The sequence below is a fragment of the Neltuma alba genome, unplaced genomic scaffold, assembly GCF_004799145.2.
Source record: "Neltuma alba isolate B1F8T4 unplaced genomic scaffold, ASM479914v2 tig00010875_pilon, whole genome shotgun sequence".
NCBI lineage: Eukaryota > Viridiplantae > Streptophyta > Magnoliopsida > Fabales > Fabaceae > Neltuma > Neltuma alba.
In genome coordinates, this window is record NW_021635666.1 from 93,536 (window position 1) to 120,742 (window position 27,207).

Here is a 27,207-nt window from a genome sequence, read left to right on the forward strand (position 1 = left end):
ATTTGATTCATATCAATTTTTTAAAAAATTACGCAACATATCTTTAATATTAATTTAAATTTTATAAATTAGATAACGTAATTAGTTCTACTTATTATATGCGTTAGATACCCACAATTAAATCTGCTTAAACTAGTATTAAAATAAAATGATCTTTTAGGGAGTCCTCATGCTATGCCTCTTTTAAAACATACTCCCTCCGTTCTTTATTATAAGAGACAAATAACCGAATTATATTGATCAAAAACACTGTTAAAATTAGCTAAAAACAATTAATGTGTAAAAAGTATATTTTTTTTCAAGAATACCCTCATTAAGAAGGAGAGAGAGTATGGGAGAGAACAATTAAATTATTAAAAGAAAGAGAAGTGGGAGGGAGAGAGAGTATGAGTTGGAGACAAAATAAATATAGGTAAAATAGAAAACCAACAAAAAAAAGTAGAGACAACTTTTAAATATATCTTATATATAAAAACATGCCATAAGCATCAAATGTCTCTTATAATAAAGAACGGAGAAGTAACATTCTTTATTTCTGATAATACATGCTATGTTCATTTGTGTTTGTTCTTATAATATCATCTAACTTTTAATCAGTCTCATAAAATTTTGATTCTTTTATTGGATCTTTAAAATAATTTCTGTTATAGGCATCCATCCTTCGGTGTCGAAAACGTTAATGAGAAATGAAACACGCTTTGAATTGTTGAGAGGGACTGATAGAGTTACAACTCATATGTCTTATTTAATACTCGTTTAAGTCCTTATTATAAGTTTCAGATAACTAATTTACAAATAACGAACAATTAGTTAAAATTAGTTTAAAACAATAAATAGATTAAAAATACACTTTTATTTTCAAATATGCCCTTATAATAAATGAGAAAAAAGATAAAAAAATGTATTAAAAAATGTGATAAAAGAGGATAAGACAAAGGAGAGAGAATGAATAGTTAACGACAAAATTGGAAAAAAAAAATGCATTGAATGTTAACACATCCAAATTAAAGTTTATAAAATACAATACCCCTCCTAAAGTTTGAAGCCTATACATACAACCGAGTATAATTGACTTATTTTATATATATCTATTTATGTATGTATGTAAACAAAGGTCTGATGCCTAAGCCAGGCCGAAGTCTTAAAGGCCCAAGTAGCTTCAATGGAATTGGCGTACCCCACAATTCTGGTAAAGCACAGCTAAGGAAACCTACACAAAGACTCAAATAGCAATTGACTTCAGCAATTGATTCCTACTAGTTTTGGTGATTCAGTTTTCCATTTATCAGTCAATATCCAACCTAAGCAAACCATGCTTGAAGTACTTGACACATTTAAATCAACAGGTAATGAAGATTGAGAGAGCTCAGGTATCAAAGTAAGCTTGTATACAACGTCAATGTGAACTTATGTCTCCCATTCTCTCTCTCAACCTTATGTCCTTCCATGTGAATTTGTCTAACAAATGTGAGCAGATCTCCATTGACAGCAAAAAGCAAATCCCTACTCCTCCCGAAAGAAATACAAGAAAAGAAATTCCTTGAAATATAAAAGTACTGAAGGGATTGAATTATTCTTATGATTACCAGTGACAGTTATCTCTTTTGGAAACTTAATTGCTTATCCAATAAGAGAAGGCCAATGTAAAATTTCGTCAAACCGAGATGCCATAGTTGCTAATTTTTGAGACCTCCTTAGTCAAGGTATTCCTTTCTTTCTTTGCCTCGGAAGAAAGCTTGGAAACCTGCCAGCCAGGGTGTAAGTTAGCATTTGCTGTGGCTATACAGATGTTCAATGGTCAAGGACAATGTAGAAAGTTTTGACATTTATTGAGTCAACAAATGGCTATTAACATAACAGCAGCAAAGCATTATATCCATTGCAAAACCTTATCCACAGTTACCAGCTCCAAGTGGAGGGAAGTTTGAAACCAAATAGAGCTTATGCAAGTGAAACATTTTGGTCAAATTATACTTTCAGTTCTTACAATTTCAGCAAAATTTTTTATTTAGTGTCTGCTATTCATTTTCGTGTAATTTTGAGCAAAAAGTTTCAAAGCATTTGGAAACCCCCCGGGGACCAAAAAAAGAAAAAACCAAAAAAAAAGACCATAAAAAATGCCACCAATTCTGCTCCCATGTGGAAAATGAAAGTTTGATGAGGCATGTTGTGAGAAATAGTCTTTATGTAAGTGGATAATAGGTTGGACAAATCAGACACAACTCTACTCATCAAATAATTAATCTTCCAAGCCAACATAATTTCTTTGTTTATTATTATTACTTCTCCTCCTCCTCCTTCTGACCTCTAATATAGAAGCCAGGTAACAAATTTGTAGAGATTAAAAAATTAGTTAAACTAGTTTTTGTTAAAAGCATATTTTGATTTCCTTAAAATACTCTCTTTAATCATTTCCATTGGAATTACCCCTTGGTGGAAGCCCTCTTAACATGAGCAATCCATATGGATCATTTGGGGGAAAAAATTATAAATTTGAGAGACAAAGTAGATTAAGATCTTACATTTAACACCAAAGTAAACTCCTAATTAACTTTCATATTTAGGATTGGAGGGATTTTTTTTTTTTTTTTTGAAACTCACGTGATTTTTTTTAACAAGGCCACCAAATAACTACTTAAAACTTTTGTTTTGTGAACTGCATCCTGCTAGCCAAAAATTTACCTGTGACCGGAAATGAGATGCTTCTCTTTTAGGAAGTTCTCCAAGGATATCTTTTAAGCCTAGTGCAGCCAAGAAACAAAAACCAGGTCAGGAGAGTAGAGTGCATGATCACCAGTATAGCTTATTATCACACAACAGTTCCTTATCAAGCCAGATATTATATTTTGTATACCTCCTGCCTTTCTTTCAATTTTATATGCTGATTGAATTACACTTCGGATTTGTTTCCCAGCTTGTCTGTAACAAAATCACAAATATGAATAAATAACATATATAACTGACTTACAAAGTAAATTTCACAGATTTACATCCTTAAGTTGCAAACCTCAGCTTTGTTCTTCCACGTAAGAATTCCTCTTCTGCATGTAATGCTCTCTTCTGAAACCAATGACAAATACCATGAACAGCTGACTATGTTTTACTGTTTCCTTGGAGTAGACTTTATCAAAGCAAGGTGCTACCATTACTTTCTAAAATGTCAACATTATTCCATGAGGATAAAAAGAAAATGCAATGACAATCTCCTTAATAATTTATCCCAAGAATAAATCAAAACTTCATCCCCAGCCCTTGTTTTTCTAAGAGATGATTTAAGTTTAGAAAGGCATGTATTCTTTCGTGGTAAACAAGAGGGTGGTGTCATTAAGTCATTTCTAAAATGATGGAGGGATGCTAACCAGGGACACAGTATACCACTCTTTTCTCAAACAGTTAATACAAACATGATAGTCCGCTAGATGCTTATGCATCCCAGGCAATACTTTATGCGAGAAACTGGTACTGAGGCGCTCCATGCACTATCACTAACCAAAGCTGCTAGTGCATCACATGGCATTCATATTGTCACAATTAGTTAGCATTTGACAAGAGAATTATCAATTTAACATGGATTGAGAATACTACAAAATACAGGGGAACTTTCTGTCCAAAAGAAATCCATTCCTGAAGAAGTGTGGCTGCTTTCATTAGATACCAGTCTCCGGATGATTTAATCAGCATGGTTCTTACCCTTTTCTGTATTTTAGCTTTTTGACACCTCACATTATTTTAGAAGGCTAGAGATAAACTTCTTCCAATAGCAAGACTCACTTCTTAATCAAGTAGCAACTCCTCAGAATGAAGTTGAATTCTTCCCCAAGACTTACAGGAGATATCCAAGAAGAGCAAGTAACACAGAAAAGGCCTGAACATGTTATAAAAAGAAATATACTGAGGTCTATACCTGAAAGGCGAAAAGGCAGGGGATGAAGATGAAGGCAAGGTGGGAGTGGGCTGAGGTTGGGAGTTGTTCATAGTTAATTTTTTTTGTTTTTGTTTTTGTTTTTTTTTTTTTTTTGGGTTATGGACTCAATTCCTATGGATAGGGATAGATAGATCTGTCTTTTGAAGAAGACTCGACAAGGGAGAGTACTTGTTCTTTAGTTCTGACTTTCATTGTATTTTCTGGGTAGAAGGCCTAGGTTTTGGCTGAGATCAGCCACTGGCTCACGCAGAGCTGATAAAGCAAACCCTTTTCAGATTAACATCAGCCGAGGCTAGGAAATGTACCAGGTTCCTGTCAGATTTTAAGGCTCCAGCAGTATATTCTCTCAGAATTTAATCAATGTTCTGTGGCAATATCAGAGTTGATTTTGCCTTCACGTCATTTATTGTAAATATTCTCTAAGATAGGCTTAGTGACTAGCTGCTGAGTGTAAAGCATTTGTTAGCCTTTATTTTTCTCCAAAGCACTCTGTTTATATTCTCTAGCCTTGTAAAATGCTATCAATCAAGGAAATTGATTCAAAATCATTCAGTTCTCAAATCCATATATTCTATTTCCAGTTTCATAGATCGCTGAATATTTTATTCAGAGCTTTTCACCTTAGACTTATAAAGTCTAAATTAATACAAATAAATGGAAAGAAACTATTGCAAATCATAAGAGTTTGTATGGAACTTGAAATTTTACCTCTAACCTTTCACTTTCAGCCTTTAGAGATTCAATCAATTGTCGCAACTCTCTCACTTGCGTATTACCTCTGTTAATCAAGGCCTACACCCAGAAACAAATGTATCATTAGTAATCCAACGCAATTATCAAGGAATGCCTTTTTCACTTCCAACATAGTCCAAGATTTATCTAAACCTTCCATGAATAATAATCAAATTATTAAGCATTCGTATGGAGAGAAAGTGACAATTTGTCCAATATCTGATTATTAATAATCCCAAAATATGTATAAAAAAAATACATAAGAGATCATTAGAAATTAAGGAATAATTGAATGCTTGAGCCAAGAGCATTCTAGACAATAAATTCAAAATTCAAAACCTTGCCATGCGATGATCAATCATGATGTTCCAAATACTTAGTAGGGAAATGATTTTACATAGTGATTGAGATGGAGTAAATTGCAGCAGCAATTAAAGACCTAAAGGCATGGAAAGACCAATTCAATATTAAAGCATTCACTTTGCAGTTGTCTAAAATTGTCTGTCATCAAGAATTAGGAAGTCATCGATCCATTGTCTTTGTATCCTTACCATAAATAATAAATTCATGCAGAATTTGCCTAGCTCCACATAGAAACCTCAGATGTCTCTAGCCTAGCCCCTTTTCCACATGGTTGGCTTCAGTTTGTGCTGTTTGGTGCGTTTGTCATGCTATTGAACCTTTAGTGTTCATGGGAAATTTTAGTTAACTCTTAAACTTTTTTATATTTATATTATGAATCATTACGCCTGACCTTCTTGCAGCCTCTTCAAACCCCAATGTGGATGGCCAACTTAGAAGAAAACAGACCACCAATTAGTCGCTCTATCGTGGCAATCAATGGATTGTAAATTATGTCCGAGGTATTGTGGCACACCGTGCACAACTATTAAACCCATCACACCATTTGACAAAAGGCTACACCCATGTTCACTACCAGGTCTCCAGCAGTTACTATGTTTAACCTAAAGCAGCAGGACATAAATGACATAAGCACTATTGTAGGGAGATTGGACTGGTGAGATGCGAGTTCAAAGAATTGATGCCTATAACCATAGATACTAAGGAATAGGAGCAGCAAGGCAACAAATTCTTTATAGTGGTCATCCTCACATCCTTTAAAGTAGAGCTCGCCCCCCATTCAGAACCAATTCTCTTGCTAGATGTTCCATCATTGGCTAATTTTTGTGACAACAGTTGACTATCAAGCCCACTGAAATGACATAACTTGGGGCCACCATTCCTTCTTCACTGCATATTAACTGCAACATGAATCATGGCCACTAAGGGGCCTTCTAATGGAAGTCATCAACAATGGCCTCACCAGACCTACTGTAATAAGCTAAGTCATACTCGCACCAAGCATTGCTCCTTATATAGCCAGCCCTGGACAGCCAATGCAGTCTTGAGTAAGAATGTTGATACACCCTAGAGCAATAGTTCCTCCTTGATCACCTTATATAGAGCTAAGTACAAAGCTTTTCTTTTTGCAGTATTAAGAAATAGCATCCAAGTCTCATGCCATTGCCTCCATCACAAAAAGTGATAATGCCATAGCTTCTCTCTCTCAGCCTTCGCCCCTTGGACCTTGAATCCTCAACTCTAGTGCCTCTAGTCATACATCTGGTATACTACCTCATCTTTCTCATCCTGATGCTTCTTCCCTTCCTACTATTACTTTGCTCATACTTCTAAGATGGTTGCTATTAAAGTTGCCAAAGGTATTGGTCATGCACGACATCTTCCTTTCTTATCTTTTATTTTATGCATACCCAATCGCCCTTTTAACTTTGTTTCTATTAGTAAACTTACAAACCTTCATTTGAACACTAACCTTTCATGATTCATCTATTATTATTGGCATTCCGGGAAGAATATGGGTATCAAACATGAATATCATGGACTTGCCCTTCCTCCTATTCTCCAAAGGCAACGCATTCCTCTTTTGGTAATCCCAGTCTCAATAAGGTCTATCACAGGGTGCCTGATCTTTCTTCTTTTTCTTATTTGTATTGCTAAGGTGAGCATCTTTAACACTACTGATGAAGATTCAAATATTATATAAATGCCACCGATAAATAAAACAAATCTTCAAGTACACCGTGAGGATGCAGTAGCGCTAATTAGATGGAAGGGGTAATCAGAAATTTGGAATTGGAAATATTTGGGAAGCATTTGAAGTCAAGTACAAAATTGTAATTTCCATCAAAGTGATAAGATGATGGACATTTATATTCATTTAGTCAAGGGCGTTTAAGAAAGAGGAAGGATGGAGCAAGAATCACAAGACTTCCCGAGTCTAGGTTACTACCTAATGAGGTGGCCAAAGGAAACCAAAAAAAAAAAAAAAGGATGTTGCAAGTAATTGGTTACTGGGAATGAAGAGAGAGAGGGTAGTCGATTAGAGTGGATATGCAGGAAATTAAAGGATCAGACGGGGCAAGGGAACTTAGGCTTTAGATGAAGCGTCTCTAGCATCTCAAAAGCTGGAGAATGTTGCTTCGTAGCTCTTATTCTGCAATTTTGTATCACACTATTGTTGAGTTGCATTGCTTCCATAGTTCCTATCTGTTTCTACTAGTGTTGAGGACTCTATCTGCTGCCATGAGCGTATCAAAGGACTCTGCCATTTTTTCCCTTCATTCAATACTATTTAGATGTTATCATCAGTATTTTGTGGAGTTCTATCAAATACAGACATGATTTATGTTGCTACTGCACTTCAGCATGTATTGTTATCCTTTTAAAGAAAGTAAAATCATAGGCCATTTACTCACCTCTTCACTAACAAAAAGGCGCAGTGCATTGTAGTACATGAATTGGCGTGGCCCTGAGGTAAACAAATTAAAGAAAAATACATATGTACTATCAAGTAACATATTGAAAATTTACAATAAGGATATCAAAACTGCATGATGCATTTAACAGCGTAAATATACAACAAACATGTTATTGACATTTGCGATCACCAGCAAGGCTATAAAATTATATGTTTCCAGCGTAGAGATGATAAAGGCCTCATTTGGTACAATAAATGAAATGGAATAAGGGAGCTAAATGAGAAGAGAAAAATATGAAATGTCTTTTATTCCCCTATGTATTTATAAAATAAGTAATGAAAAAAGACAAGTAATGTTTAGTAATGATAACAGAAATATAATAAATATTCCATATCTTGATTTGCATACTATGAAAAAGGAATCTCTTTCCATAGTTTAAAATGAACACGGCCAAAGGTTCACAGGTAGGCTGGCTATAATATAAAAGGTTAGTATCGTTATACTTAAATCAAACATATTAACAACGATGGCTACTTTCTTTCAACGTTATATTCCAAATGCACCATGCAGGATGGCAAGAATTCACCCCACACTTATTTTCTACAAACCAAATTATTATAGAGTTGACACTTACTTTTAAGTACAAGAAAACTCAAGGCAGCAGTAGCCCCACAAGTAATAATCGGATGAGAAGCTGCAATATCAACACCCTCTGCAATGGAAAAGCAAAACACAAGTATCTGAACCATGAAGGTATTAACAGATGAGCCTACATTACTTCAGTATCAATTAAATCAGTAAAACAAGCAAATAACAAACCTTTGATCTTTCTAAATAAAAGCTCCTCATAAGCATTATAATCAGCCTTGAGATCATGCAAAGCACCCTACAATTACATTGATATTAAAAAGAAAAGAACAAGAACAAAAAAAAAAAGCCTGATTAGTTAGCTGGAGGATTCGAAGCCCCTGAAAATATGCTTGATCAATTGCAATTATTTTGCCAAGATTAGCAAATATTCCCGTTATTAACATACATTCAACAAATGATGAAATGCACAATCCATTACTTGAGTCATCACTCGAAATATCATGTAAAGAGGACAAAAACCGAAGATAGATGCGAACTAAACAAGCAAATTCTAAACTTCCATTCTTTGTTTTTATCCATAATCCTTTTTCTCGGGGCCCAAACAAAACGAATGATTAACTTACCAAGACCTGATGAAAATGCGCCGAGGATGTGGAATGAATCTGAGAAAGCCGGGATTTAGAAGACTCAAGAGCAGAATCGAGCGCGTCGTTGAATGCCTTCTCATAGAGCTTGGCTTGCTGGACAGCGTAATCAACGAATGGCGTCGTTTCATCTAGGGTTTTCAGCTTGTCGGTTGTGGGATGGATGCCTGACGATAATGAAGATTGTGCATCCGATGGCTCCGCCGTAGTCGTCGCCATTGTTGGAGGTGCCCCTTGAGGATGTGACCTGAGACCAATGTCTCTTCCTCCTCTATCAAGCAGGGTGCGTGAGCCCAAGGCGAACCAGACATAGAGCAAGAGTCCCGACGGGACCCGGATCCGCTGCCCATCCTTCGCGATCGGCAGCCTGCTCATCTCTCCACCATTGCCGTCAGATTAATCCAACGGTATAAACCTGCTAATCACATTACAACATCATTTTTTTATTAAATAAACAAAAATAACCATAAATTTTCACGTCTGTTTTTTTGAAGCTGCAAAACTGCTCACAAACTAAAAAAACCACATAAAAAATGCACAATCCTTAAAATTTCCAAACAACCATCACTTTTGGTGGGCAGGCAACATTGATGTTGTGAAAGTATTGAACGAGGGAGCAAAGGTGATATTAGGAGGCAATCCAAAGACCAATGTTCTCATTCCTTTTGTAAGGGACAATTTCCAGTGATATTAGCATTTGCAATGACCATTAATAAGAGTTGAGGTCAAAGCTTTCTAATTGTTGGATTATATATACTACGTCCCATCTTTCCTATAGCCTCACAGGTTAGGAGAAAAGAGGGGATAAAAAATTTAATTTCGGATGAAGAAGGGAGATCAACAATCAAAACTTCCAATATCATTTACAAAGAAGCTTTTTTTTTTTGGGAATTTTGTAGACTAAATTATATATCTATGTTGCCTTGTATTATTTGACCTGAACTCAGTCCTTTTTTAGATGATCTACAAACATGCAATCACATATGCGCATCTCACGGCCCTGTACTAGTTGACTTTAGAATTTCATCTATTTACAATACAAAACATGAAATAGCTTAAGCAGAAGATGAATTAGATAATCCATATCACATACTAAATATAAAATTAATGTGTTCACAATTATAAGATAGGTACCATCATCATATGTTGACATTTGTACTAATGCAGAATGCATACAAACATATTAGCCCACATCACAACTTATTGTCATTCCATGTATTTATAATACAAGGTATGAAATATATTTTAAATATACTTCTTTGGTCTTATTTATGAGATAAAGAGAGAAAGTTTTTCTTAGTCCTATTTATAAGTTACTTAATTAAATTTTTACTATAAATATGCTATATTATCCTTTATTTATTATAATGTATACGGTTATTTTTTTGAAAGATGGATATATTAAATAGAGATAAAGTTACAAAGTTGTTGTATTTTAATGAAGAATTAATATAGTTTAAAGCTTTTTTTGATCTGTATAAAACATGTTAAAAATGCCTTGTAAAAAGAACCCGAGAAGTAACCTGTTATGGCAACTTACACGCCAATTATACATAACATGTAATTAAATGGTGACAATTTTTAACACAAAAACAGCCTTTTTTTTTATGGAACAAAACAAAACAGATTTTGACATTACTTTGGACTTGACAATATGGACCAACTTGATCCCTTGAACCCACTAAGAAAAGTGGGTCGGCTTGCAAATTTTGTTACCCATTTCAAAACAGGCCAACTTTGGCATGGCCCACTTGAAAAAAGACATGCCAAATCCCACCCCCCAAATGTCACAATCATCATATGCTCATATTGCCCATTGTCCAAAAGTTCAGTGTTAAGACCGTACCCTCTCATCTAAAAAAGGAGAAGGCTCAATTTTCTGTCACGGTGTTTGGGAAAACATCCTAGAATAGGATGCTTAAGTTAACATCTAAGAGTATAAAGTAAGTTCGTCTTACCCAATATTAGTATTACTTAAGAGGAGTTGTTCAAATGCCTACTCTTGGTTTGGATTTAATCTAAACCCCTGTCTAAAATTTTTATATAAAAAAATTAATATACTCATTTCTATCATATTAATTGATTAGAAATTTACAAATGGTTTCAACATACTAATAGGATTTGAATTGTAATATTATAATATTATCATCATTTTTATTATACTGAAATTATAATTTATCTTCTTTTTTTTTTTACCAGCGAAATTATAATTGATCTTAGTTGTATATAATTGACTACAAACAATTATATATATCTACTACTATCTTATGCAACATATTATTAAAATATTAATTTATTAAGGGTGATATATATTACTATTTTGTCTTGGGTGTCATATATGATGATATTCATAACCATCAATAGTAAATTTTGTATATTCTGTTGACAAATTAACTTTAATTATATATTCCTGTGGATAACAATTTTTCAATATTGTCAGTGTGATTATAAATGGTTTGTAATTATAAATAGTTAATTCTACATCTTGTTACAAAATTGAATAAGATATATTGAGAATACCTGAGTTATGCGAGTTAAAATTGGTTTTATTGGTTACACTGGAAATGATATGTTGGTAGGTTTTTCTCTTTTAATGGGAATTCAAACTTGATTTGCCAAGTCATAAGAAATTAGCCCCTTTAATTAAATTTAATTCCTTTTGATCGGGTTGGCGGTTCGTTCGTACAACCTACTACGACGAAGAGGTTGAAAAATCTTAACAGATAAAGGCCCACTTTCTTTTCGGTGTTAAGGGAGTGTTTGGATAGAAAACAAACCATGATTTCAGAAGTGCTTTTACGGATTACGAAGTAAATATGTGGAGGAGATTATCTCGTTTTGTGGAAAAGTGATTCTGAAACCTTGGTTTTGGTTTTGCCAAACACCCCCTAACCTATTTGTTCCCTGCTTTGGACAGCTAACCCATAATAAATTGGGCATCTTTAAGTTTCCCCATATTTCTAGCATGTATTTCTTTTTGTAATGAACATTACATATTACCCATTATGCACAACTTCGGCATTAAGAATCACACCCTATTACCAATAAGAGAGGGAATCCAATTTCCTGTTCGGCACTTGGAAAGGCATCCTAGATTTAGATGGACCTAGATAAATACTTGAGGATCTGTTGTAGATTCACTTTGCCTAACATGATATAATCTAGGAGAAGCTAGATCAAGTGCTTTGCCTTTGGCTTGGGTTAAGCACGAACATCTGCATAAAATTTTCCAACCAAAAAATAAAAAACATTACAATTAATATTAATAGTAATAACCAACATGAGTTAATTCCATTAAAAAAGATTAATCCCTCACAACATGATGAATCAAAATTCAAATTCCTGCGATGAGAGATGACAAATTTGCAACATAAAAATAGAGAGCAATAAAATATAAGAGTTAATTAAAAATTTTTTATTTTGAATATAAGATTTTAATTCACTTTGTCTTACTAATTTATAATTATTTTCTCATCCAATCCTATTAATTGCATAATAGAGTTTTCATCAATGAAGAAAGTTTTCAATACAAATAATTAAAAAAGACATTTTATGAAAACTAACACATATTTATTATGAATAACTAAGTTAATTAATTTTCTTATTTTTTATAAATTAATTATTTAGCTCTTATATTTTTTTTCCTGGAAGAACCAACTCTTTGCAGACCAGAGTAAACATAAAAACCACCTACCATTCATTTTCTTTCAATTTGATGAGTTTTCATGCCAGTTATTTTGCAAATAATAATTAAGCATTGGTAATAATTGTCATAGTGAACCTTCTTCCGTAAAAATGCTTTTTGTTCGGAGTCTTTTCAACAAGCTGCATAAAAATTAGTTAGATGATTCGATTTTGAAATTACCAAGATAGAGTCAAACTATTATTCTCTGAACATTGCTTCATTTCCATGGAATCATAAGCAATAGCGAAGCATCAGAAAGACTTGCTTAATGATTTGGTGGTGACCATTATTGAAAATATATCTTGCAGCCAATCAAAAAGGTAAGAAACATGAGAATGACTCCCAGATATGATAAACTAGCCTTAATTGGCAACCTTGAACTTTCCTCACAAAAAGTGCAACAATAATCTTTTATGTTCCTATGATGTTTGATGAGAATTTGGTCCAAAAGGAATTTCATTTGACTGACTTCCAAATGAACTAATAAAGAATTCGAATAGGTAGTTTAATCTTCCAAGTTTTAAGAAATTCATCAAATACCTGTACTGTAATATACTCTTCCGGTCCTTAATATAAGACCCATTTAACTAATTTGATTAGATTAAGGAAGTTAGATAAGTTAGTTAATTATAAAAAATATGACACGTTTTTCTTAAAATACCATAATCATCTTTCTTAATACCCCATCTTTTTCTTCTACTTGATTATGGTTGAAGGAGTATCCATAGGGATAATTTAGAAAAAATTGATAAATATGAGAAATAGGTCTCATATTTAGGACAAAAACCAACTCAACAATTGGGTCTTATATTAAGGACCGGAGGAGTACCTCTTATTCTAAAACAAACACATGCATTCCCCCCAAAAAAAAAACGCATCAAATTCTCTCCTGGGATTTCATGCCAAATTTTTCATATCTAATTTGTTTTACTATACGTTTTTTCAATACCGCAAAAAGTAGGAAAAATGACATATAAAGAAGTTTGAAAATGTGAAATGTCAATTTGTGAAGCTAAGGAAATATAATGATAGAGAGGGAAATCCTTCCCAAAATAGAATTTTGAAATTTAATGAAATGACAAAAAATGCCCTTTGTCTTCTTTTTTTTTTTTTTAAACCGCAGCCTCTCACCGGTAGCTGGCGACTGGTAGCCACTGCCGACGGCCAGCAGCTGCCGCCAGGCATCAGCATGGTGGCTGTCGGTGAATTTTTTTGTCACAATATTTTTTTTCCATGGGAGAATATTGGTTCAAAGTGGCAGGGATAGAATTTGATCCCACAACCCCTTCATTATTTGGGTCAACAAAAAGAAAGATGATCATTGGACCATCAAAAATTTCTTAACCTTATAATGCAAACAAAAATATAAGTTGAGTTTTTTATTATGGCTCCAACCTGTGACAACAATTTAACTGAGGATAACAAGTCTTAATTGAGAAATAACACGTCTAAATTTGATATTAACAAAGCAACTTTTCCTGATACATAACAAGAAGTAACATGTATATTAATTAAAAATAACCATAATTTATTTGAAAATGACACATCTTTATTGAAAAATGACAAGTTTAAATTTGAGATTAACAATGTGTCTTTTCCTGATATATAACAAAAAATAGTATATACATTAATTAAAAATGACCATAATTTACTTGGAAATTACACATCTTTATTGGAAAAGGACAAATCTAAACTTTATATTAACAAAGCAACTTTTCCTGATACATAACAAGAAATAACATATACATTCCCAAATAATTGTTGTCATTTTTCACTAAAGACGTGTCATTTTCAAATAAATTATAATCATTTTTAATTAATATACATGCTATTTCTTGTTATGTATAAAAAAAAGACACATTATTAATCTGAAGTTTAGACATGTCATTTTCCAGTAAAGACGTGTTATTTTCAAATAAATTATGGTTATTTTTAATTAATATACATGCTATTTCTTGTTATGTATCAGGAAAAGACACATTATTAATCTCAAGTTTAGACTTGTCATTTTCAAGTAAAGACGTGTCATTTTCAAATAAATTATGGTTATTTTTAATTAATGTATATGCTATTTCTTGTTATGTATAAGGAAAAGACACATTGTTAATCTCAAGTTTAGACTTGTCATTTTCCAGTAAAGACGTGTCATTTTCAAATAAATTATGGTTATTTTTAATTAATGTATATGCTACTTCTTGTTATGTATCAGGAAAAGTTACTTTGTTAACATCAAATTTAGATTCGTTATTTCTCAATTAAGACTTGTCATCCTTAGGTAAATTGTTGTCACAGATTGGGGTTATAATAAAAAAGTCAACTTATATTTTTGTTTGTATTATAAGATTAAGAAGTCTTTGATGGCCTAATGGCTTTTTTTTTTTTGTTGGCCCAAATAGCCAAAGGGTTGTGAGATCAAATCCCACTCCTACCACTTTGAACCAATATTCTTTCATGCAAAAAAAAATATTGTGACAAAAAAACTTCACCGCAGCCATAACACCGGTGGCCGGCGCGATTGCCCAGCGGACTGCCGGCCACCGACAGCCAGTCGTCGGTGGCGGTTGCTGACTGTTGGCCATCGGTGAGGGGCTGAGTTTTTTTTTTAAAGTATTTTTATTATTTTACTAAATTTCAAAATTTCAATTTGGGAAGGACTTTCCCCTCTGTCATTACATTTTCTTAGTTTCTTAAATTGGCATTTCACATTTTCAAGCTTCTTTATGTGTCATTTTTCCCAAAACATACTCACGTCTTGATTTTAGCAGTATGGTCATATTGTTCCTACGTGGCGTCATGACTTTTTAGGTGAACTTGTTTCTAGGTCTTTAGTATCAGGGGGTGTTTGGATATTAGAAAAAGTGTTTTTAAAAAATGTTTTTTCACAAATCAAGATAAACTCCTTCATATATTTACTTTGTATACTGTAAAAACACTTTTAAAATTATAATTTTGATTCTACCCAAATATTTTTTTTAGTTTCGGGTTGTTTTCATTGCTTTTGTTGGGTTGTTTACATTGTTTCCTCTTTATATGGGTTACTTGATATTGGATAAGCCCATTCTTTTTTATATATGGTTGTACTTATGTTTGAATAAAATTGGCCACATTGGGTGCATCATGTCGTGAGACATTGGATTACCTCAATGACTCATAGTGACATTATCTTTTGGAAGCAAGCCTGAGCTATGAGTTCATTCGTATGATGCAATTTCAAGAACATAGGTGCGGGCTATTTAGCATCTATGTTTGGAGGAGATACGGTCGTTGTAGCAAGATCAGATCTATTGGCTAGGATTGGGAGCTACTATCAATTAACCAAGACTGCTTTAATTGTTGGGGTGTCACATGTCCTTTTTTTGTTCTTACTATTTTAATTTTCTTTTTTGTGGTCTTTATTGTTAGTTTGTTTTATTTTCTTACTTCAGTCATGTTGGACCGTCATTCTCTTTTGGTTTATTTAGACCTAGCCTAAATTGATCGAGTATGACTGGCCGGTCATTTTATGTAATCTTTTTATCTAGTTTTGAATAAAATTGATGTTTTATATATATAAAAAGAGAATAAAATTGGCCACATATATAGAAAACATGTGTATCAATCTGAATAGTTCATATTATGATGAGTACTCCCGAGCTCATCTTTTTTATGAGCATGGGATGTGCTGTCATTTTTGTGACTCATCTTTTTTTCAAACTAACTTTTTGGTGACTAATCCATATAATTAGACTAGACAATGCATAAAACCTTATTTCCACACACTAAGTAATCAGATGAATTGAGTAATTCTTCTGAAAATGATATAAATAATTTTTTTTTGTTGGTGATACAAGGGTGTAAATAATTTGTTACACTGAACTAAAACATAGAATAATCAAAATACATCATTAAATTAAACTGATTCAGTTTGTTCAAATTAAATGACATGTAACTGCATTAGTGGATATCATTGGGATGTGCTGTGCTTGATCCATATGGAAGATATAGGGGAAAATATGGAAGACACATGGCGGGATTATGTGCTGTTATATGTTCATGGTGTAAGATCTTTTTCAAGTTATAGGACCGACTTACAAGTTGATGTCATCTCAGTATATTAATTTGTTCTTGGGGTAAAATATACTACTACTACATTTCTCTTTTTAAATTTACATTAAATTTTACTTAATTTATTTGATTTTATAAAATATATTTTACATCAAATTTTACTTACCTCAACAAATTTAAATGGTGACAAATTATGTTTAAATTTTAAAATGTAAAAATAACCATATTAAAGAATTAAAATTTAGAATATGTTTTGTTAGCATTTAATTGCAAAGTCACTATTAAATTTGTTGAGTCAATATCTTCCACTAAAATGAGGTCAACAGTATTAGAATTAAAAAAAACTAAAAATATATTTTAATTTGATACACTAAACTAAAAATTGATGTAAATCTAGCATAGTTTTTTATTAAATGATACCAACAATGTTAAGATTAATACATTAAAAATCCATTTTATAAATTTAAGGGATTAAATTGAAACTTGATGTAAACTTAGACAAATCAACATATATTTTAACCTAATTTTTCTAACAAATAGGTGGTTAAGGTAGGTATGTTAAAACACTGTTAAATTAGAGGAAAAATTAGGGACAAATTCTTCATTAAAAAATTAATTGGGTGGATTACATGAGAAAAGAGAATTTAATTTTCATATAACTTAAATTTCATAAAGAAAAGATAATTTGAATAAAACATTAGAACTAATTAGAACACAAAAAAAACAGACTGTGTATAAGAAAAATTCAATTGTACAAAAGAAAAATGTTACAGATGGAATGATAATTACATACAAATGAAGATAAATTGCATGAAAAAAATCAATTAAGTTACACAAATTCTTAGACATTATTTGTTAATTAATTTTTCAACAAAAAATTTATAGTCAGTTTTTCCTAAATTATATACCCAATTTCTAAAAGCCATTTTGATGAATTTATTTTTGCTTGGCTCATTTAAAGCCACCTGGATCAAACAACAACAAAATAACTCGTCTTTCATGTACTTGTCATTCTGTCCGGTAATAGTAGATAATAATAATTGTAATATCTCTCCCCACAATTTTTTATACGCCCCTTTCTCCCCTCTTGTTTTACAGTATATTCCCCAATTCCCCAACTTGTTTTCCCAAAAAGAAAGCAATTATTTCTCAAACTGGGAACTTCCCTTTGCCCTTTTGTTCCTTCACGTGGACTAGATTCGCCCTTTGCCTCGTGAAATAAAATCCACAGCTCACTTTCCTTTCTGTTCTTCTGCGGCAACGAAACCAAACAACGATTATAATTCCTTCGCCTTCCCCAAATGAGTCAGTGTGTTCCTAGCTGGGATTTGGATGAAAATCCGACAGCCCCCAGAGTCTCTCTTCGTTCAAATCCCAACTCCACAGCTCCTGATGTTCCCATGTATCTATACTTTCTCTTCTGTGTTATCTGACTAAATACCAAACAAACGCAGACATTTTTTTGTTTTTTAGTATTCAGTTAACTTTTTGCATCTTTCAAAGATAATATTGAATCTATATTGAGGGTGGGATTATCTGGTATTTGATGATTTGCAGGTTAGACTACGAAGTTGCGGAGCTGACATGGGAAAATGGACAGCTTTCCATGCATGGTTTGGGTCTGCCAAGGGTACCGGAGAAACCCAACTCCGCCGCCGGCAACGCCGCCAGGTCGGCAGCCCCTTCTTCCAAGTCCACTTGGGACAAGCCTCGTGCGAGTGGCACCTTGGAGTCCATAGTTAACCAAGCCACTCGGTTTCCCCACCGCAGCAAATCCGTCTTCGACGTCGGCGCCACTCAGGGAGATGACTTAGTGCCGTGGTTTGAACCCCAGAGAGCGGCGGCGGCTGCGGCTGCAATGGCTAACGCGGCGGCGGCGTCGAATACGATGACCATGGATGGCATGGTGCCTTGTTCAAACCGTACGGACGAGCAGCAGACGACGCAGGTTATGGACTCAGTGGCCGGTGGTGGTGGCGGCACGCTTAGCACGTGCGTGGTGGGCTGTTCCACACGTGTGGGGTCCTGTAGTGGCCCCACCAATCAAGAGGACGAGGCGCTCTTGGCGGCGAAACGCGCCAGAGTGGCGCGTGTGCCGGTGGCTCCCGAGTGGAGTGGCAGAGATCCAAGTGTGAGTGGAAGCGCCACGTTTGGAAGAGAAAGCCAGCACGTGACTTTGGACACGTGCGAGAAGGAATTGGGAATGGGTTTCATTTCCACGTCGATGGGTTCGCCGGAAAACACCAGCTCCGCCAAGCAGTGCACCAAAACAACCACCGCCGATGACCACGATTCTGTTGGCCATAGCAGACCACAGGCAAATTCTCTTCCCTGTTTTCTATCTTATTTTCGTTAGTGTTATTAACCATTTTTTGTTGGGTTAATATAATCTTAAAATCCTTTAAATTTGTTCTCACTTTAATTTTAGTTCCTTAAATTTTAAACTATAAATTTTATTTTTTTAAAAAAAATGATTTAATTTTTCGGTAGATTAAAAAGATTAATGTTATAAATAAAAAGAAATATGAGAATTGAAAAAAAATATTTATGCTGAAAAGTTTGAAAATAACCTAAGAAAATAGATTAAATTGGAAATTTAATAATATGATAAATGTGAATTTCAAATATCATAAAAATTTTTGAAAATTTCCACGGTTCATATTTTATAAATATTATAATTATTCTGTTGATTGAGGAGTACATTTTTTTTTTTGCGTTCTGTTATAGAAAAAACTTGTACTTTGACCATCTCTTTTTTTTTTTTCTTTTTAAAAAACAAAGTGCCATAACTTTTTGAAACGAGTAATCATTGGTCCTCAACACAAACTATGTATATGTGGGAAATAATTATGGCACATCTGACTTCAGTTCTCTTATTCTTTTACATCTGATTACTTTAATAAGTAATTAATTGATAAAATAATTTTAACACTGTTTTAAAATTCACAGAATGAGACAGGTGATGAAGGGGACGAAAAGAAAGGAATAGGAAAATCCCCAGTGTCCACTAAAAGAAGCAGGGCGGCAGCTATCCACAACCAATCTGAGAGGGTGGGCCTACCTCTTTTCATTTAATTGAATTTAATATTTTAATATTGGATTAATATTAATGGTCCTTGCAGTTTGATCAAATGTTGATTTTAGTAAATGTAGTTTCAAATCATATTTGTTAGTCTCTTAGATTTTATAAGAACTTGATCATAGTTTAACAAACCGTTAAGTATGTTGATCAAAACCAAAATTCACTAAAAGTATATGGATCAAAATTAAAATTCGTTAAAAGTATATGGACTAAATGAGCTTTTGTTCTGGTCCTATACTTATAACGGGTTTATGTTTTGGTCTCTATGCGAAACAGCATCAACTCAAACTAAGGTCTTGTGAAAGTGTAAAAAACAAAAAAATTACAATTTGAATCTACCCAAATCAAAGTCAAAATTTGATCAAATTATAAGAACCAATAATGATTTTAACTCTTTTAATATTTATTTAATTAAGTATTGATTTATTGACTTATTTGTTATTCAGAAAAGGAGAGATAAGATAAACCAGAGGATGAAGACATTGCAAAAGCTGGTCCCAAATTCCAGCAAGGTACATACTCAATACATAGTTGCGATTGATGGCTTTTACTAATGATAGTGTTGTATCAGTAGTGTCAGTCAGTTATTTTGATTTCCATAATGGTCCCATCTCCCAAATTTTCAATCAATTAACACAAAAAAAAAATAGTGAGAATAAATATGATCCCATGCTATTCTTAAGAATGAGTGTGTATATGTGTGTGTATAAAATGATATTAATTAGGTCATAAAAAATGAATGTAATGATGATTAGGTTTTACAAAATTTTATTGAGAAAGTAAGTCACATAAATACTGATTCAAATATTAGGAAATATGAATGTCTTAGTTGCAAATAAAGTACTATCTCCGGTCCTAATTATAAGACCCAGTTGATTAATTTGAGGAAATTAAGGAAAGAAGTTAAGTTAATTATTTGTAATAAATAGGCATTGCCTTTTCTAAAATATCCTTACTAATCAACTATATTGGCTAGGACTACAATTATTAGAAGGACTATCTTGGGAAAAAATGCATAAATATGAGAGACAGTGGATTGGGGTCTTATATTTAGGACCAAAATAAAAGTTAAACAGGGTCTTATATTAAGGACCGGAGGTAGTATTTAAATTTCATAGGTCACTCCCATTGATGTGTAGGCAAGCGTCATATTTGGCTATATTTTGAACTAATATATTGCAACTCAGTTTTTATTAAATTTTTTTTTGGGAAATTAATATTTTCATACCATAGTGCCATTCCTATTACCCACCTCAGGGAAATATGCACCTTGGCCCTTTATTATTTTTCATATTCTAAATTTTTATTTTAGCAAATAGAACATGAAACATAAAAAATATCCTTGACAAAAGGGGAAAAACAAGAACATCAAAATATTCTAGCTGCAAATTTTTTTTTTGAAAAAAGTAGTTTTAACTTTTGAAATGATGTATATGGTGTAAACTAAATTTAAACTATTCAGATTAACTAATAAAATTAAAAAAAAAATTAAATCTAAACAATTTAGAGATCTCCTTGTAAAGATAAGGTATGCTTAAATTTATAGTAGTATCTTTTTTTGATACACTGGAAAAGAATTTATTGTAGCATCTTTCTTTTGTGATGCATATTCCCACCCAATTATATAGTGGTCCTATGGCCATTTGACATTAAATATTTCTGAAAAATCAGTTTCATTCAGATTTATTTATTTTTTTTCTTGGTAAAATTTCTGAAATAATTCTTTTGTTGAATTCGATTCCAACTTTTTTAGTTCCACTATTTAAATATCTTTTTCTCATCTGAGCTGAACCATCAAAATTGTAAGTACTGTGTTCACTACTCATTGTAAACGACAGAATGGATGTCTACCTCATTAGAAAGATGGAATGGATGTCCTCATTTAGCCTCACATGGGAAAAAATTATAGCTAATATATTTTTTAAAATAAATAAATAAATCTCAATTAAGATTTTCATCTTCTTTTTAGAAAATTAAATGTGGAAGGAGGATGTTTAAAAATTCTCTAAGGGAGAGTTTGGAAAATTCAACAATATTCGGTAGGTATGTGTGTGTGTGTATTTGAATTCACTACTGAGAGGATGAAAATATATGATCCCATCTATATCCTTATTTATAATATCCTAAGACTTTTTCCTTTGGGGTGGGGGGGGGGGACCGTGCATTTAAATAGGATAAACCTGTAATATTTTAATAATTCAACTATATCCTTTATTAATTCTAATAAGAAAGTTAAAAAAAAAAGCTTTTATTTTAGACCGAAGATAGGGTATATAACATAAAAATGTTACAACTCAAACTTCTAAAAGTTTTCACTTGATGTAAGTTTCCTTCATTTATAAAAGCCTTCTCAAAGAATAGTTTTACCTTTTTTTTTTTTTAATATCTTTGATTATAAACCTTTGCAAGGGCATGATAATTACCGGTAAGTTCAATGACAACTGAGCCATTATAATTTACTATCTTGAAACTTATCATTGCAGGCTGCTTTATTATCATTGAGATTTTTTAATAAGTATGTTTTTATATACTTGAGACTTCATATCAATTCTCTTTTTATTATTATTATTATAAATATTTAGTCAGAAGAACTATAATCAGGTCTCAAAGAAGTAAAATAATTATTAAAAAATTCTAATAACAACTTAAGTAACCTGTAATGACAAGTTTTAGATATGACAATTTTTAGAATTTGTTTTGTAATTATTTTTTTCCCTTGGAGTCTCATTGTAATTTTCCCTATTTAGTCACAACTTGCACGCATGATAAGATCATCGAACTTTAATTTGACATCACACAAAATTTGCTGTTAATTAATTAAACAGATAGTCTTAATCATTGCATTAAGTACCGCTAGATAAGTATGTGTCTATATATAAAAATATAAATATATATATTTGCTTTAAGTACCACTAGATAAATATGTCTGTATATAAAAAAAAAATATATTTTATATAATATTTTAAAGTCAGATGAGGAGACATAGATTTGGATTGAGGAGACAGAAGTGGGGTTGGGGAAAATGTGGCTCAAAACTTGCTTCCAATGAGGTGGATGTGGGAATAATAAGGCAGTGTTTGGCAGCCACGCATTTATTGTCCACGAAAAAACACTCTCTCTGGAACGCATAGTAGCACTTTGACATTGGGTTGTTAGGTGAGGTGACAGCCAACTGCTCCCATATAAGTCCTTTCTAGTGGTAGGCCCTTTCTTTGTGTATATGATTTGTTCTTCATTGTTTTTAGCCAAATTACAAAATCTAAATAAAGGCCAAAACACAATTAACCAATCAAAACCGTCCAAATTCATGGCTTTGTGGGGGAAAAGCATTAATTAAGAAGTTAATGTTATTTGTTTGTTTTCAAAGTTAATTATCAAGATTATGTTGAATTTGTAATTTGAAAAACATAACTAAAAGTTTTGAAAGTGCAGAAGGAGTTTTAACTTTGTAAAGATTTGAGATTTAGGGATGTTAAGGGTGGCTAAGTCTTCACTTTTTCCCCCTCTCTTCTTTTCTTTTCATATTGACTGTAAAAAGGCTTCCAAAAAAGGTAAAGGAAATATGTGTAAAAACTTGCAATATCTGTTTTCCCTTGAAGTTTACGTTGTGCATGGATACTACTTTTCTTAAATTTTGAAACTTTATAATAAATTCCCTTAAATTCTCATATTTATGCAAATAACTCCATTTTTAGTTGTTTTGTCCATTATTTATCTGCGTATATTTTAAACTTTAGGTAGCTTAAATGTATATAACTCAAAGTTTGAGGAAGTAATATACACTCCAAAAATATTTTTTTGAATGGATTATATAATTGATGGTTAATTAGGGGTTTATTCATGCAATATTAAAAATTTAGGTGGGATTGTTACTAAATTTTAAAGATTGAGGGGATTATTTGTAGATAGTTATTACAAGTTTGGGAGAATTTTGTGTAATTTAGCTTAGATTTTAGTTATGATTTTGGTGAAGTGAAAACAGACAATTATTGATTTCAGACAGATAAAGCTTCAATGCTGGATGAGGTGATAGAGTATCTAAAGCAATTGCAAGCACAAGTGCAAATGATGAGTAAAATGAATATGTCAGCCATGATGTTACCAATGGCCATGCAACAGCAGCTTCAGATGTCCATGATGCCTCCTCCCATGGGCATGGGCATGGGTATGGGTATGGGCATGGGCATGGGTTTGGGCATGAGAATGGGCATTGACATGAATGCCATGGGTGGTGCTAATAACATTGCTGGCATCCCTCCTGCTGCTGTCTTCCATCATCCTCATTCATTCATGCCTATGGCTTCATGGGATGCATCATCGCTTGGCTCTGATCGACTCCAAGCAGCTCCACCAACTACAGTGATGCCTGACCCATTATCCACATTTTTCGCAGGCCAATCACAGGTGATAATTCTTATTTTGTTTAATTTTTTATCATGTTGTCATGATTTATAAATTAAGTCAATCTCTACATTTTAACCTAATTTAGTTCAATTCTTATAGTTTTGACTTAATTCTAATTTAGTCTATGAATAGTGACTTACTGTAACTTAGTCTCTAGTACAATTTTAACTATTCAATACTTTGGTCCCTCTATCTTAAAAAGGACTAAAGTGCAAATTTATCCCATGAGTTTTTATTTAAGAGCATTGGATATCTAAAAGTCTTTTTAGAAGCTAATTTGCTTCAGAAGTTTAAAATTGTAGTAATATTGTCCCTACTATTAAAAATGTTATTGGTCAACATTATTATTTTAACAGTCAATATAAGTTTTTTAATAGTAAGAGACAATATTGCTACATTTTAAATTTTTGGGACAAATTCGCTCCCAAAAAAATTTCAGTTACCCAGTGCTCCTGAGTGAAAATTTTTGGCATAAATTTACACGTTAACCCTTTTAAAAAAAATAAAACTAAATATTTCATAAACTTAGAGACTAAAATTTTAAATGGTGAACTATAAGGACTAAGTTGTAGTTAATCAAAGTTTAGTGATGACTAAGTTGTAGTTAATCAAAGTTTAGTGATTAAGTTATAATGAGTCAAAATTATAGAATTGAGTTATACCTAGTTAAAATTTAGAGATTGAGTTACAATTAAGTCAAAACTATAAAAATTAAGAATTGAAAGACTAATTTTTTCTTTAAAAATTAGAAGACTTATTAGGTAATTTTTATATTTTACTCCTACGATCCTTAATATAAGGCCTATTTAACTAATTAGATTAAGAAAGTTAAGTAAGTTAGATAATTATAAGAAATATGACATGTCTTTCATAAAATACTATAATCATCTTTCTTCATACCTCTCTTCCTCTTCTATTTAATTATGGTTGATAGAGATCTATAGGGGTAATTTAAAAAAATTGATAAATATGAAAAATAAGTTTTATATTTAGAATCAAAATTAACTTAATAATTAAGTCCTATATTAAAAACAGGATAAGTATTTTAAAATAATTTTGTTGGTTAACCTCCTAGCTTGCCTTTTGCTTTTAGTCGCGAAAAAAGCGTGATATGCATTATTAAGATGGGCTGTTGAATGAAATCAATCAGTCAAATCAATTTGGAAAGCAGCAATATAATTGGATTTTGTTTGTCATAGATTTGATAGCGTATCTGTGAATGTCTCCGCCATTTTCTTCTTGGAAAAATTCTTAGGTACTTAAAGAACATGACGTTACTTTTTTTTTTTGCTTCAACTAATAAAAAGCCTCTAACTTACAGTTAGTCCCATATTTCTTATTGGATTTAGCGACTCCATGGAAAAATCAAGGAAACCAAAATACTTTTGTACAAACAAGTTATCATAAGTAATAACACTTGAAGGTATAAGAGGACCCCCCCGGGCTAGATATTTTGTTTAGTTTGATTCCCTTTATCAAAATCTGTTTATAATATTCGCATGTCTACATAAAATGAACCATAAAAATAAGGAAGATTTAAAAAAAGAGAGAGACTTTAAGCAGTGGAATAGTAGATTGTAAAATATAAATTAAAATATCCATCAGATTTCAAAATTTAATTTTTTAAAGTAATTATCTCAAAATTTGGGATTTCGAAATTCAAGAAATAAGCACAAAAAATAGAAAATAGGATGGAAGAAGTAACATTATTTAATTGAGAGAGAAAATAAAATTAAAAATGGAGAGAGAGAGAATAAAATAAAAAAAAAATGAAAGGAGAGGCTGTGTGTAAAATTAATGTGGATAGATAAAAAACCCTAAACAAGGATGGGTCATATCATGGTGCTTTAAAAAAAAAAAAAGTATGGGTCATATCATACCATGTGACTCGGGAGGCTTTTAATTAATTAGAGCATAAATGACATAGTAATCTCTAAGAATTTCTTCCATAATTGCCAATTAACAACGGTTAAAAAGGCCTTTATCACAAGGTTTCAAAGACAAAATTGTCCACGGACTTCATTACTTTATAAATTTTTTGATTGTAACATTAATGAAGGTCCTTATCTGTATCTTGTTTTATGATATATATCAGCCTCACAAAAAAGTTCATCTTAGTGATCATCATTATTACCTTGAGTTGGGTTTGGCTATAATATTCACATGCATGGCAAAGTAACCTCCATTATTTATTCCAATTAAACTTTTCCCTTAGATTTCATTATAAAGTAATATTTTAATAGGATAATTATTATTAGTTCTCAAAAAAATGTAATTATTAAAAAGTTCCAATCACATGACGAATATGAACCTATTGCCATTTTCTGCACCAAAACTTGTTATTCCATACTGTTAAGCTATTATGAGATTTTTTACTCAATATATTTTTTGGGGACTTTACAGTAATTATCCTAATTTCAATTCTTAACTATTTTTGTGTTAGTTTATGTGTGAAGATAAAATATTATTATTTGATGATATTATATATATATTGAAGGATATATGTAATAAATACAAAAAATTAATAATTCATGCAGCCTATGAACATGGATGCATACAATAGGATGGTTGCCATGTATCAGCAGCTATACCAACCCGCAGCTTCTACTTCCAAGAGCTGATTATTAGCTGCAAGCTTTTCCACCGTTTGTAATCTGTTCTGAACTGTATAGAGAAGAGGGGATCTTCTCTGATTAGCGGAAAAATATGTATAAAATGAATATTATTTCAGCTTCATTTGTTGCTTCTTTGTTTTTCTGATAGGTGGATGATAATGTTGATTCCATGTCTTCTGATCTTAATCAAAAGTTTCATACTAATTGCAACAAATTTGTGTTTGTATTTTTATATATTTATGTGATATATTCATATCTTGTTCTCCCCTCTCCAGCCTTCTTTACTTTTTCACTAGTACAAGACAAAGAGGATGTCATGACGAAGGCGACTGATACAATCAATTATACAATTATTTTGGTTATACAATTAAACAGCGTAGAAATCTTTTAAATGGTTTCTAGAATCAATTATTTTGATTACTTTCTAACCTGCTTATATTAGAAAACGTCATAGAAAGTTATGTTAAAAAAATACGTCTCCGATCGTAAATATAAGATCCATTTTATAATATAAATTATATCACAAAATTAATTTTATATTTAGAATTGGAGGAGTATATATATTTTCTAGACCAGTTATTCTTGAAAACCATTTAGAAAATAACATCGAGCTCATGCCTCCTTCATTCTTGCTTTTGCGTGCGAGCGCACACAGTTTGTCTCTACCTTAGCTCCTTTTAAATCTTAGTTGCCTCTCAAACTTTG

At 32.3% G+C, this 27,207-nt stretch overlaps 2 protein-coding genes across 3 annotated transcripts; one reads left to right on the plus strand and one right to left on the minus strand.

Annotated features, from left to right (window-relative positions):
• Positions 1 to 1,238: 1,238 nt before the first annotated feature.
• Positions 1,239 to 8,967, minus strand: LOC114759598 (uncharacterized). The gene is made up of 9 exons (XM_028948798.1): positions 8,652 to 8,967; positions 8,257 to 8,323; positions 8,072 to 8,149; positions 7,435 to 7,487; positions 4,634 to 4,717; positions 3,008 to 3,060; positions 2,855 to 2,919; positions 2,683 to 2,741; positions 1,239 to 1,744 (listed from the first exon to the last, which is right to left on the minus strand). Exons 1-9 carry the CDS (start codon positions 8,889 to 8,891, stop codon positions 1,655 to 1,657), a joined length of 789 nt encoding a protein of 262 aa, XP_028804631.1. The 5' UTR covers positions 8,892 to 8,967; the 3' UTR covers positions 1,239 to 1,654.
• Positions 8,968 to 17,515: 8,548 nt separating this feature from the next.
• LOC114759653 (transcription factor UNE10) lies at positions 17,516 to 26,770 on the plus strand. 2 transcript variants are annotated; one of them, XM_028948864.1, is made up of 7 exons: positions 17,516 to 17,803; positions 17,959 to 18,347; positions 18,375 to 18,718; positions 19,351 to 19,452; positions 19,930 to 19,995; positions 23,483 to 23,887; positions 26,425 to 26,642. In XM_028948864.1, the coding sequence occupies exons 1-7, from the start codon at positions 17,703 to 17,705 to the stop codon at positions 26,506 to 26,508; spliced, it is 1,491 nt and encodes a 496-aa protein (XP_028804697.1). In that variant the 5' UTR covers positions 17,516 to 17,702; the 3' UTR covers positions 26,509 to 26,642. The 2 variants fall into 2 exon arrangements, with proteins under 2 accessions (XP_028804697.1, XP_028804696.1); XM_028948863.1 differs by having other exon boundaries at positions 17,517 to 17,803; positions 17,959 to 18,718; positions 26,425 to 26,770.
• The last annotated feature ends 437 nt before the right edge of the window (positions 26,771 to 27,207 follow it).

Excerpts from the sequence above, each read along its gene's own strand:
- LOC114759653 (XM_028948863.1), top strand. The coding sequence starts at position 17,703 with ATGAGTCAGTGTGTTCCTAGCTGGGATTTGGATGAAAATCCGACAGCC. Across the intron at positions 19,453-19,929 it reads TCCACAACCAATCTGAGAGG|AAAAGGAGAGATAAGATAAA; the intron begins GTGGGCCTACCT and ends TTTGTTATTCAG. Across the intron at positions 19,996-23,482 it reads TGGTCCCAAATTCCAGCAAG|ACAGATAAAGCTTCAATGCT; the intron begins GTACATACTCAA and ends TATTGATTTCAG.
- LOC114759598 (XM_028948798.1), bottom strand. The coding sequence starts at position 8,891 with ATGGCGACGACTACGGCGGAGCCATCGGATGCACAATCTTCATTATCG. Across the intron at positions 8,324-8,651 it reads CGCATTTTCATCAGGTCTTG|GGTGCTTTGCATGATCTCAA; the intron begins GTAAGTTAATCA and ends ATGTAATTGTAG. Across the intron at positions 2,920-3,007 it reads CGTGGAAGAACAAAGCTGAG|ACAAGCTGGGAAACAAATCC; the intron begins GTTTGCAACTTA and ends ATTTTGTTACAG.